Here is a 14,338-nt window from a genome sequence, read left to right as displayed (position 1 = left end):
CAGGCTGTAACTGCTATGTCTCCCATTTTGAATAAATGGTAAATCAGCAGGTTTTCAGCAACAGATTCTTAAACTTTTCTTGCTCCCCCCATGTCTTGATATTTGGATGCAACCTTGAATGGCAGACAGACATATGCAAAGGCAAATTGCTGTTTATGCACATAGCATAGTGCCACACATTCGTAAACACTGACCACCCACTCACTGTTGTTTAAGCAACAGCTGCCCAGTCGATCTGATGCGGAGCTTAAATCAGAATAGCATCTCATACCTCACAGATATATATTAATAGCAGACATCAAACAAGAAAGAGATAAAAGAGGGAAATTCAACCATGTACAGTCACACACTAACAACAGGCAAGAGCCACAAGCATTGGAATATTCATTCAGCGAACTAAAAAAAACCCCGAAAGATAAAGGGAGACTCTGTGTATTATCTGCAAATGGAAATGAATCTAATGGATCATAAAGAAGGACAAAGTATGAGTCAGAAATAGAGAGGGAATGATGGGAGGCGAGTGGAGGGAAACCATGAAGATGCTCAGAGGAATAGAAAAACAAATAGTGCCTCTCTTACACGCACTGGGAAACACAGAATGGGAATGGAAGTGGATGATATTCACAGACAAGCCAGCATGCAAGGCGACTCAAAACACACACCCACAAAAACAAAATGAAAACACATGATAGGCAGATCCAGGCAGGCAGACGATCGGGCTACACAACCTCTAGTGGCACGGAAACACACAGACGAAGCGCCGGCAGCTGACTCTCCTACCTTGCAGCAGACTCTGTAGGTTCAGCTGAGCCTCCTGGTGCAGTTCCTGCACACACTCCGGCCTACTCCACGAGCCGAACACATTCACATGCTGTTGCCATGACGATTGGAAGTGGGCCGTTCGTTTGCTCTCCGAGTCCAAGTTGGTGGCGGCTGGCAGAGAGAGAGAGACAGAGGGAGGGGAGAAGAACAAGAGATGCAGATAGAAGGAGGAAGTCAGAGCAAGAGAAAAGGAGAGAGAGAGAGATGCGGAAAGAAGGGAGGGGAGAAAAAAGAGACATAAATACAATTTTCATATGTTTTTAATACATTTGCATACTATGGCAGCAGAGAGGTGCAATCATGCAACAGAGCAAATGAACCGCACACTAAATTTGCAATCAAAGGACTAACAATTAATAACAATTAAATCATAACATCCCTAATATACGATAAAAACTTTGACAGGCGGGGAGAATCCGCCTGATCTGAAGAGTGCAGATATCTTACACAAGACTACTGTAACACAAACTTCTAATAAACAAAATATTACCATCCGTTGGTGTTGACACTAATATAGTTATCATTATAGTTATCTTTATAGTCTCATCAGTTAAATTTGACTACTCAGATGAATACTGATTACATATTACATGTGACTGTTGAACTATGAAAAAGAAATATAATAAAATGTATATGAAATACATTTATTTCATGCCACGTATGCTACAAATATATTTGCATATTGATGTACTTAAAATATCCTGCAATTGTACTTTTGGTATATTGTATATATATGTATAATGAACTGGTATACATAAAGTCTGCTGAATTGGAACAACTAATTTTGTACTTGACGCACTTTAATTGTGCAGAAGTAGTGCTGAAGTCCAACTAAAGGTGAACTGAACTAAAGTGGAACTACTACAAGTATAATTCAGGTACACTTTAAATATCTTGCATATAAAAACAGACATTATTCAAAGATCCTACAATCATCATCAATAATGACATTAAAACACATTTTAGGCTTAATATGTGCATTGTGCACAAAAAGTACTCCAAATAAAGGTTAATTATCATTTTATATAAATTTGTACTATACTTAATATGAAACACGTGTTTTTTAAATATATATGTTTTTACTAGGGTGTTAATTGTGACTGATAATCTACATAATGAAAAAAATAATAAAAAATAATACTATCTTAGCAAAAAAATAACACGGTGAGGCCTAAATGTAATTGTGGTGTGGGCAAAATGATTCATACATTTTTAAGACTTTTATAATCCTGAACACCAACAACATGTCTTTATTTAAAGCTTGCTGCAGAGAGACAGAAAAAGACACTAAAGAAAAAGTACTCTCACTTATCTCCCGAGAGGTTAACTGAGCACACTTAATTACAACTTCAGTACTAGTTCTCCAAGAGGAAATTAATATGCTATTTCTTCCTTTTACATAACTCTGCCTGATTTTCAAAGCATAAAGATTGATGGAATTCAAAGCAAAGTCAACATGCTGAGCATCAGGACAAACAGAAGGGGCTTTAAAAGAGGGATGTGTGGGAATGGTTAAAAAAGATAGGAAAGGTGCAACTAGCTAGCCTGGTCTATTAGTCTTTTGTCAGGTTCAGACACAATACTTTTCAAATACAAACTCAATATACCTTATTTCCAACAACCTACATTTGATTTTGGCACCTTGACCAATACAGGCCAATCGGTGAAATATTCATGTCAATTTAATACAATAAATCCACAGAATAAACAATTACTTCCTTAGTGGTGCGACAGTAGTAAGATCACGGAAACAGTCTCATGTCTAAAATCGAATCTTTCCATGTTTCCATTTCCTGCTCACCATCTGAACATCTGCTTAATTTGCCCAATGTACTCACCTTCATTAGCAGCTGATTAACTTGCATGAGCTGGATCTTTGAACTACAGGACATTAAACATGGGATGACGTCTCAGCAGCAAGACCCTTACATGACGACTCTAATGACAGAGGCCACCTGAGAAACGACTTGGCTTCTTCCCATGCAAGCGTATCATGTCATGCAGGCCATTACGAACATGCTGTGTTGTTTAAAAGTATATTTCTTATTTGTATATTTTAGTAATACTAGGCCTGTCTCTAGAAACTCTACATGATGCATTCGTTTCTCATGTTTGTTTGCTCTTCTAAGTGGCATATCCAGTTAAAAGACGACAACAGCCAAGAGAACAATGGAGAAACAACCAGGCTACTGCTGTTACCTACTTCAACATTTTGTTTTAACTCATCTCATTGTCATGGTGGAGCAACTGTCCAGAGGATATTTGTCAGAACAACATCACATGAACTGATGAAACTTAAAAAAAATTGGGAACTAAAGCCTCGCTTTAGAAATAATCACACATATGCCTCCCCTCTAGAGTCTCTGAAGGTCTGTGCTCACAATTAAAAAATTAGCTTCAGGCTAAAATATATTTATGAATATTTAAATATGATATTTATCAATATATTTATTCAATAAATATTTATCATCAATTTCCTAAACTCTGTAATATGTCATTTTTTATATTTCTACTATTTATATAAAGGGGGATCGTCTGATAAAATTGATATTTTGATGAGGCATAAATCTCCTTAGGAATATATGTAAATAGATCTCCTAAAAATGAATATCATGACATCAGTTTTTGTAGTATAGGTCATGTTTTTAAAATTTTAATTTGAAATGTGTTGCAACTTATATGATGCAATTATTGTTAAGCATGCAAATTGCACACAAACAGCATACATCTAGAATTACTAACTTTACCAACTACTAACAAACAGCCTATTCATCATCAGACTCAAATGTCAATCAAAATTGAAAAGGTACAGAGCTCAGTTAGAATGTTCTGATGTACAGGAGGGCTGTGCCAGGCTACCACTCCAACACGGTGGTACACCAAACTTATTTTTGCACATTTAAATTTGCTGTTTACATATTGAGACACAAGTCAAATAAGCCTTGATTGCATTATAACATAATCAAAAATTACTAGTCTGTGAGTTTGTGCAGAAATGTTTTATCTTGTGGTTTTTAGTTTTTATCTTACCCACATTCAATTTTTAAAACAATTTTGTACTTGTTAGGAAAGGCAAAGCACATCAAGACATTCGGTTTTCCTTTAAATTAATTTAGGCTTCGCGTTTATATTAAAGGAGGGCTTTTATCTAAACCCAAAAGACTTTAGTTCATTTTTTAAATACAAATGAAGATCTTTTTTTAATGAACCTGAGAGATTTCTGTCCCTCTACTGAAAATTTAGTCCACCAAAACTTTGACACATCTAAAGGTAAGAACAGACATTGTAAAATTAATGCATACTAGTCAAGCAATTCAAGTCTTCTGATGAGAAATGAGCATTGACATATCAAGCATTTGTAAATTATATTTGTAAATGACAGAATTTTCATTTTTGGCTGAGCTAACCCTTTAAGATCAGATCACTTATGACCACACGATATCAGTGGCATGAGGTGGATTTATGAAATCAACAGGCAAAGTCTACCTCTGTGTTCAGTATTACTGTTCATTGACAGTGTAATCATCCAATTATAGCGATGAAGAAAACATGACAGGTGGGCATTATTGACAAGGTAATCCACTTTCACAAGACTATTGTGTTGTCCTTCTTCCCTCACAAACACAGCACACTAGAGAAGCTCAATAAGAACAGTGAAATTTGGTAAGCACTGTGTTTTATTTTTGAGTCAATTATTTATAGCCAATTATTTTCTCAGCCCAGGTATTTTTTATTTTTTTTGAGGAGTTGCATGATTCCCCTCTCAAAGACTGCTCGGTTATATATATATAAGCTAATAAATAGTGCATAAAATTAAGATTCACTTCCATAAAATATTCTTTACTCAGTCGACACTGGGAGCTTTGATGAGTGATTCCCTTTTATTCAGACATTATCACATTTTTATCCATAGCTTGACTGGACTCTTTACTTCACACATGGGGAGTGAAATGTAAGTGCCGTATTATTTAGAAACATTAAAAATAACAATTTATTTTAAGGTCCAGTTCTCACTATAAGCTAGTTGCTTTTAGTATGCATATTACTAGTATATGTCACACACCTGGACTCATTTTGTGTGTTTTTTGCCCCTGTGACCCAGTTTCTGTCTCTATGTGGTTTGATTAGTTCCCAGGTGTGTCTAGTCATTTCCGCATGTGTTCCATGTCCCTGGTAATTAAGTCATGCCATCCACCTGTGTTTTCCCAATTATCCCTTGTACAAAAGCCTTGTCCTTTCAGTTCTGTTTTGTCGGGTCTACTCGTTACTTGTCAACTTGTCTATCTGTTACCTGTTACTTGCCACTTGCCACTTGCCACCTGTTATTTGCTACTTACCTTGCCTATGTTTGATTTAATAAATCCTTGTTTCGTTTATCCCTCGGCTCCGTGTTCCTTCCAGCAGCGTAAGCCGTGACAGAAGACCCGACCAAAAAAGTTAAAAAAACTGCGTGTTTTCCCTCCGTTTTGTTTTCCGTTTTTTCACAGTCTTTTTCTTTCCGTAGTGTGTCATGGATCCCCTCTATCGCCCCGAATACCTCCTCCTCCTGCTGGAGCAGGAGGGACTGTCTCTCGAGGACCATACCAGACGGTTTCTCTTGATAGCTAATGCCACCAGCTACCCGGACCACGCGTTGTCGCCCGAAGATGGTCCTCGGGAGGATTTCGCCGCATTCATAGAGTGGAATCTGGTGAGAAATGGGTCACCTCTCACGGTCGGCCCAATGGAGGATCTCGCCAGGTCCACTCTGGACCCAGAGCCCAGCCTACAATCTCCCCACGGTACGAGGCATAAGCCCGAGCCCACCGATGCCAGAGAGCAACCCGTCAGACCAGGTGCGAGAGCCGGCGACACTGCCCACCACGAGGGAGCAAAATGTGGAGCGCCAAATGGGTCAAAATGAGGGGGTTTCCAATTCACCTATGCCAGATCCTCTGTTAAGCTCAGGAAGGGCTCCTGATCTTCCGTTAAGCCCAGGACGGGCTCCTGATCCTCCTGTAAGCCCAGGACGGGCTCCTGATCCTCCTGTAAGCCCAGGACGGGCTCCTGATCCTCTGTTAAGCCCAGGACGGGCTCCTGTTCCCCCGTTAAGCCCAGGACGGGCTCCTGTTCCCCCGTTAAGCCCAGGACGGGCTCCTGTTCCCCCGTTAAGCCCAGGACGGGCTCCTGTTCCCCCGTTAAGCCCAGGACGGGCTCCTGATCTTCCGTTAAGCCCAGGACGGGCTCCTGATCTTCCGTTAAGCCCAGGACGGGCTCCTGATCCTCCTGTAAGCCCAGGATGGGCTCCTGATCCCCCGTTAAGCCCAGGACGGGCTCCTGATCCTCCGTTAAGCCCAGGACGGGCTCCTGATCCTCCGTTAAGCCCAGGACGGGCTCCTGATTCCCCGTTAAGCCCAGGACGGGCTCCTGTTCCCCCGTTAAGCCCAGGACGGGCTCCTGTTCCCCCGTTAAGCCCAGGACGGGCTCCTGTTCCCCCGTTAAGCCCAGGACGGGCTCCTGTTCCCCCGTTAAGCCCAGGACGGGCTCCTGATCCTCCTGTAAGCCCAGGACGGGCTCCTGATCTTCCGTTAAGCCCAGGACGGGCTCCTGATCTTCCGTTAAGCCGAGGACGGGCTCCTGATCCCCCGTTAAGCCGAGGACGGGCTCCTGATCCCCCGTTAAGCCGAGGACGGGCTCCTGAACCCCCGTTAAGCCCAGGACGGGCTCCTGAACCCCCGTTAAACCCAGGACGGGCTCCTGAACCCCCGTTAAACCCAGGACGGGCTCCTGATCCTCCGTTAAGCCCAGGACGGGCTCCTGATCCTCCGTTAAGCCCAGGAAGGGCTCCAGCCCCAGAACTTACTCCAATGCCTGCTCCTCCAAAATTCCCACCCACTCCTGCCTCCTCCTCCGCTGTCGTCTGGCTGCCCCTCTGCTCGCCCTCAGCTCACCATCATTGTGGTGCGAGCTCAGCGGGACCGCCATCCTCCAGCGACGCCTTGGTCGGCGTCTCCCTCACCTCCGCCTCCAGCCTCTGAGGCCTGGACTCCGCCTCGGCCCGTTGACCCGTCGGCTCCACCATGGCTCCTAGCTCCTTCCTCTCCGCCGTGGCCCGGCAGTCCACATGCTCTGCCTGGCTCCCTCGTCCCTCCGGCTCCGCCTTGGTCTGGCGTGGTCCATCCTATGCCTCGGGACTCCACTCCTCCGGCTTCGCCTCATCCCTCCGTCCCTCCGGCTCCGTCAGGCTCCTTCATCCCCTCGGCTACACCTCAGTCCTCGGTCACTCTGGCCTCACCGCGGCCTTCCGGATCCACATCGCCGCGTCAGTCACCAGAGCCATCAGTTCCGCCTAGGACCTCCGGCTCCTCCCCGTCACCCTGGCTCTCCGTCTCCGCCTCGGGCTCCTCCTCCACTTGCTCCGTTGCCGTGGGTCGAGTCCCTGGAGTCGGTGACCATTCCTCCTCCATGGCTCCTTCCACCGTCGGCCCCACCTTGGGCCGTTATGGCTGTGGCCTGGGTCCTGCTGGGTACCTCCTGCTTCAGATCCTTCCTGTCTCCTCCTTGGCTCCTCCCTCCATCATCTCCTCCCTGGCTCCTTCCTCTGTAGTCCCTGTCTGCTGGCCCCCTCCTGGGAGGCTGTCCTCCACCGGAACCTCCTCCCAAGTTCCCACCCACGCCTCCCTTTGTTGTTTCTACGGTGCGAGGACGCACCTACCGGGAGGGGGGAGTACTATCACACACCTGGACTCATTTTGTGTGTTTTTTGCCCCTGTGACCCAGTTTCTGTCTCTATGTGGTTTGATTAGTTCCCAGGTGTGTCTAGTCATTTCCGCATGTGTTCCATGTCCCTGGTAATTAAGTCATGCCATCCACCTGTGTTTTCCCAATTATCCCTTGTACAAAAGCCTTGTCCTTTCAGTTCTGTTTTGTCGGGTCTACTCGTTACTTGTCAACTTGTCTACTTGTTACCTGTTACTTGCCACCTGTTATTTGCTACTTACCTTGCCTATGTTTGATTTAATAAATCCTTGTTTCGTTTATCCCTCGGCTCCGTGTTCCTTCCAGCAGCATAAGCCGTGACAGTATATTTGTTGTTTGTTAGCACTTAATGGGTATACAGTGGGGAAAATAAGTATTTAGTCAGCCACCAATTGTGCAAGTTATCCCATTTAAAAAGATGAGAGAGGCCTGTAATTTTCATCATAGGTACACTTTAACTATGAGAGACAAAATGTAAAAAGAAAAACCCAGAAAATCACATTGTAGGATTTTTAATGAATTTATTTGCAAATTATGGTGGAAAATAAGTATTTGGTCACCTACAAACAAGCAAGATTTCTGGCTCTCACAGACCTGTAACAAGTTCTTTTAGAGGCTCCTCTGTCCTCCACTTGTTATCAGTATAAAAGACACCTGTCCACAACCTCAAACAGTCACACTCCAAACTCCACTATGGCCGAGACCAAAGAGCTGTCAAAGGACACCAGAAACAAAAATGTAGACCTGCACCAGGCTGGGAAGACTGAATCTGCAATCGGTAAGCAGCTTGGTGTGAAGAAATCAACTGTGGGAGCAATTATTAGGAAATGGAAGAAATACAAGACCAATGATAATCTCCCTCGATCTGGGGATCCACACAAGATCTCACCCCGTGGGGTCAAAATGACCACAAGAACGGTGAGCAAAAATCTCAGAACCACACAGGGGGACCTAGTGAATGGCCCGCAGAGAGCTGGGACCAAAGTGACAAAGGCTTCCATCAGTAGCACACTACGCCGCCAGGGACTCAAATCCTGCAATGCCAGACGTGTCCCCCTGCTTAAGCCAGTACATGTCCAGAAGAGGATTGGGACAATGTCATATGGTCAGATGAAACCAAAATAGAACTTTTTGGTAAAAACTCAACTTGTCGTGTTTGGAGGAGAAAGAATGCTGAGTTGCATCCAAAGAACACCATACCTACTGTGAAGTATGAGGGTGGAAACATCATGCTTTGGGGCTGTTTTTCTGCAAAGGGACCTGGACAACTGATCCGTGTAAAGGAAAGAATGAATGGGGCCATGTATCGTGAGATTTTGAGTGGAAATCTCCTTCCATCTGCAAGGGCCATGAAGATGAAACTTGGCTGGGTCTTTCAGCATGACAATGATCCCAAACACACCGCCTGGGTAACGAAGAAGTGGCTTCGTAAGAAGCAATTCAAGGTCCTGGAGTGGCCTAGCCAGTCTCCAGATCTCAACCCCATAGAAAATCTTTGGAGGGAGTTGAAAGTCTGTGTTGCCCAAAAACATTACTGCTCTAGAGGAGATCTGTATGGAGGAATGGGCCAAATACCAGCAACAGTGTGTGAAACCTTGTGAAGACTTACAGAAAATGTTTGACCTCTGTCATCGCCAACAAAAGGTATAAATCAAAGTATTGAGATAAACTTTTGTTATTGACCAAATAGTTATTTTCCACCTTAATTTACAAATAAATTCACTAAAAATCCTACCATGTGATTTTCTGGATTTTTTTTTTTACATTTTGTCTCTCATAGTTTAATTGTACCTATGATGAAAATTACAGGCCTCTTTCATCTTTTAAATGGGAGAACTTGCACAATTGGTGGCTGACTAAATACTCATTTTCTCCACTGTATATTACTCCCTTATTCTGCATGACCATGTTCTAGAACCCTTAATCCAGGACTCTAGAGTGCAACCAATTTGATCGCATGTGGGACCTAATTTCTCAATGGTGCGGCAAAAAAAAAGGTCTCACCAATGCGATCAGCTGTTCGAGGGGGAAAAAAGTCTCCACGACTCTTAAAGTCAGACTTTTTTATGCCCCTCGAGCCGGGCTTCGGGCAAATTTTCACGTCATAGTTCAGACTCAGGCCGGGCCTCCCGCCTGTTTTAGACTTCTCATTACTTTTATATTTAAGACATCCATCAATTAGTGATGAAAAAAAAATGCCACGCTGGTGGAAACAACTCAAGACCATGCTCCCCCGACTGTCAAGTCTCAACTCAACAGTGTTTATTGTACAACAGCAGCAGTATGTATAGTGCGTGCTGTCACCACAGCTGAACAGTTCTGCGTTCAAATACACTCAATAGGCTTAAGCTTGCCGCAAAGAACCGGCAAAAGTAATTACCATAAATGCGATAGGGGGAAATAGTAAGGAGTCATTTGAATTATTTACTAATAAACAAGTGTTTTCTGAGTATGTTTTGCAAGGATGAAGTTTCTGATCCTGACTCGCCATCTCATTTGACGTGCCTTTAGAGAGAAGTGCATCTTTACGGATTATGATTATAATGAAAGAGTTTTTGTTTTAGATTTGTTTTATTTCGTTAAGTAGTTATTTAAAGCTTTCTATAGATATATTTATCATGTCTGTGAGGCATGTTTTCACTGAGTCTCGGGTTAATTTTTGTACACAGAAAGCACATCATGTTTGTTTTCTTTATTTTATAAAAGGACAACGTTTTGTTGATATTGTGAGTGCACATAAATAAAAGTAGACCCTTTGCAGTTCCGAATAATGTATTACTCTTACCTTTATGATCAAAAATGACAGCGTATCCACTGAAAAATAAAATGCTGTCGTCTCAATTTCCTGAAGCGTCTCCTCACAAACTATTTGATATAGCGCACATTTATATAGGTTTAACGTTTAAACATTGTTATATGCTTGAACTGTTTTATATCTATAGATTTTATTTTAGGCAAGCTGTGATGATTTGAGAAGGCTTAATTGATCAAACATAGGCTCACTGTCTGCCACTGGCTGCTTGGTCGTTACTTAAAAAAAAAACTAAAACTAACATTTAACAAACAAAAAATGCTCCAAACGTTTTTCTAAATTAACTTAAAAAATGAAACAAAATATAATTACTTTGCTATTACATACAAAACTGAACTATTTTAAACTATAAACTGTTTAGGGACTGTTTAGCTGTTCAAATCACACACTAGAGCAGGGGTTTTCAACCTTTTAGGACATGTGCCCCCCAAAGTTTGTCTAATTTTACTCGCGCCCCCCCCCCAAACCAACCCCTCCAACACGCCCCACAGTGAAACCAACACGCCCCACAGTTTGAAAACCCCTGCACTAGAGCATCTCTTCATTCAGACACAGTGGAAAATCTGATAAAAATCAATGTAGAGGGGCCAAGTCCGAGGGGCATGTGACTGCAATGGAGGATAAGACATAGAGCCATGATATGTTCAGTTTGAAGCCCTTAAAACACTTAATTTAGATTTTCTTTTTATGTAATTTATCTTGAGATGTTTTAAGTTAAAGTTAAGCATCAACACTTTTTCAGTAAGAACTTTATATTGACCAGATTGTTAGTTAATAATTTACGTCAATATTGCCTATATGGGCAGCGATTTAAAAAAGTAAGAGGTAACTTGTAAAACTGCAGTGTTAAATGCGATGTGGTCGAAGATTTGGGTGCACCTTACTTTTGTGTTGGTGCACCTAAGAAAAAAAGTTAGTCTAGAGACCTGTAATCCAACCCAATAGTACCTTACTGACTATTAATAAGCAGTTTATTGAGGGAAAACTCTTAGTTCATAGTAAAGTTGTGTTCCCTAATCTAAAGTGTTATGGAAACATGCTGATAAAAGCTTGCACAGATCCAATATGAGTAAAGTACACACTTGTAAAATGGTGTCAGTGTCCCTCACCAACCTATATCGGCTTGCACAATTTTCTCACGTACACGCAGGAATCAAATTGTGTTTTTGCTCTGTGATCGTACAGAGAGTTCTGCCAAAAGCAATTACTCTCACAGGATAATTGTAGTGGCATGAATCCCAATCCAAACTCTCTTTCTGCCCATCACCCAATCTTTTCCTCTCCTTTCACTGATGTGTGAGATTGAAGCCTTTCCACACTGTCAAGCAGGAATAGTGCCCTTGATGGGTTTTTTACTGGGTGCACACAGAGAACGTACATAGCAGCACCGAACGGAAGGCGATAGTGATCTGTTACTCAAAAATGTCCAATAGAGTTAAGGGAAGGTTCCTGACAACATCACCACCACACCTGGACAAGCACCAATAAAAAGCTGCAAAACACTGCAGTGAATGAACGTGTTGTACAACAGCAGATGGTGTATATGAGGCAAAACCAATCACAGATGTCACAGTGATTGCATAAAACAAACGCTCAAATAATTAAATCGATCAGCTAATAATGAAAACACTAACATCCACTCTGAGGTGCCACATCTACATGGAAATATTCAGCTGAGTGTTGAAACCTACGATCCAAGTGTGAACTCAACACATAAAGTGTAAGCCAGACTCACACCCTACATAGACACAGCTCATATTTATGGAAATAATGTGTCTCTCTGTTGTCTTTTTCTCCATGGTAACTATATAGTCTGATAGAGAAGCTGTAAGCATGTAAGAAAGCACGTATAGCTTTCTTCTACAGTTAAAGCCAGAGCTTTCTTTTCTTTCCTGTGTTGATGAATTTCCTACTGAAATAGTTAGACGGGTGGGACATGCCATAGGCTCTGGTCTTTCCTTTTCCTAGCAAAACTACACTTGACAGCTTTTACAATGGACTAAAGCAATGAAGACACTTTCAAAATGAATACATTTCAGACAATTCATTCTCAGTCAATGAAAGGAAATTATGCACAAAAGACAAGTTAAAACAAAACAAACCATGATTTGCTACTTTCTATTGCTAGGAGGAGGCAGGTGCTATTTACACTCATATAAGACTATAAGACTTTACTGGACAAAAATGTAAAAGTCATCATATTTTCTGTCTATGTTTCCATGTAAAAATAAGGCAAAGTCTAAAAAAATTTTTTTTAAGGGCTAATTTACATTGCATTGAAAGATGATGTCCAGTGTTAGTTGGGTTTTGTTGGATTTTGTAGTGTGTTTCTGTTGCTGTTGGTTGGTGCATGTTCAGTCATAATTTGTTGTGGAATGTCTTAGAAGTGATGTAATGTAAGCTAGTAATTGTCATCATTGGGTGACATCTGTCAGTGTAGTGTGAATTAGCCTTTAAAGCGGTCATGGTGAACTGAGAAATCAAAATGTCTATCATATGGTCATCAGGTCATCATACTATAAAGGTCATCATACTATAAAAGCATCCTGTAAGTTTCAGAATTCAAAACATTCTTGTTAGTCTAAAATTAGCTTAAAATGAAGCCAGTCTGCCAAAATGACAGCTTGAGGAATGTTCTACTCTATGATGTAATAGTGTGGCTAAACGCTGCCTCCGCAGAAGAAGATCCACTCCAGCTTCTACATTGCTGCCTGTTTAGCCCCACCCACCTATTTGTGCATGTAGTGTAAATAATGAAAGAGGAGAAGGTCTACGCAGAAATCAAACAATAAGGATGGATCCGAAAACATTTGGAAAACATTAGGAAAGTGTGGATGGAACTTTATCTTTAGTGATTTTCCAGACAGTGTCAGTAAGAACTCAAGCACAATTCAACACAGGATTTTCAGAAAGACTGAAACTAAAAGACGATGCTGTGCTTAAAATATTGGATCTGACAGTAACATCCCACCAATAAAGTATGAGTAATTTTTTTTTATAACATGATCACTCTTTGTCTGTTATTACAGATTGTTTGATATGTACTGATTTTCTTCTTCGTCATCTCCTTTGTCATGTGGTGTGCCCCAAGGGTCCATTTTAAGCCGTCTTCTTTTTTCACTTTACATGCTTCCCTTGGGTGACATTTTTAAGAAATATAGGATTTCCTACCACTGCTATGCTGACGATACACAGTTCTACTTCCAGCAAAAAATTACAGCAGCGATTCTTTGGATGTGCTCTACGACACGATACACGATAAAATGATGGATGGCTAATAATTTTTTGCAATTAAACGAAAGCAAAAGCAAAATTCTGATTTTAGACCACTCTTGGACTTCATCTGTTTTTAATTTAGGTTTTCCTCTCTGCCAGTGTTCAACCCTATGTAAGAAATCTTGGGGTTACATTTGATTCATTACTCACCTTTGAGAAACAAATTAGCACAGTGGTAAAGGGCAGCTTCTTCCATCTGAGATCAATTGCTAAACTGAAACAGATTTTGCCCCACAAAGATTTGGAGACTGTAATCCATGCTTTCATAACATCACGCCTGGATTACTGTAATTCTCTTTACTGCGGCCTGCCTCAAATGGCGATTTCTCGTCAGCAAATTGTCCAAAATGCTGCAGTGAGGCTTCTTACTGGAACTAAAAAGAGGGATCACATTGCTCCAATTTTAGCGTAAAGTTTACAATTGATTTTAAAAGAGTTGTCTATGTGTACAAGGCTTTATCTGGTCTTGCACCAAAACACATCAGTGACCTTCTGGTTCCTCACTCTCCATAAAGAGCACTTAGGTCTAGTAATCAGCTTCTCTTAACTGTCCCACATTGTCGCTGTAAAACCAAGGGTGGTCGGTCTTTTTCAGCTGCAGCTCCTAAACTTTGGAATAGTTTGCCTATAAATGTGAGATTTGCTCCTTCACTAGCCAGTTTTAAGTCTGTTCTCAAATCTTATTTGTTT

General features: G+C 41.7%; 1 protein-coding gene across 5 annotated transcripts in view; it reads right to left on the bottom strand.

The window, feature by feature from the left end:
* The window catches only part of nhsl2 (NHS-like 2), an 85,351-nt gene that overhangs the window by 14,345 nt on the left and 56,668 nt on the right, over window positions 1–14,338 (bottom strand). For all 5 annotated transcript variants that reach the window (XM_059535251.1, XM_059535260.1, XM_059535270.1 and 2 more), the window contains exon 2: window positions 781–933. In XM_059535251.1, coding sequence (XP_059391234.1) covers window positions 781–933 — 153 coding nt within the window. The remainder of the gene's footprint in view (window positions 1–780; window positions 934–14,338) is intronic.

Source organism: Carassius carassius, chromosome 3 (genome assembly GCF_963082965.1).
Source record: "Carassius carassius chromosome 3, fCarCar2.1, whole genome shotgun sequence".
In the NCBI taxonomy this organism is placed as follows: Eukaryota; Metazoa; Chordata; class Actinopteri; order Cypriniformes; family Cyprinidae; genus Carassius; species Carassius carassius.
This window is presented reverse-complemented; position numbering and strand designations above follow the sequence as displayed.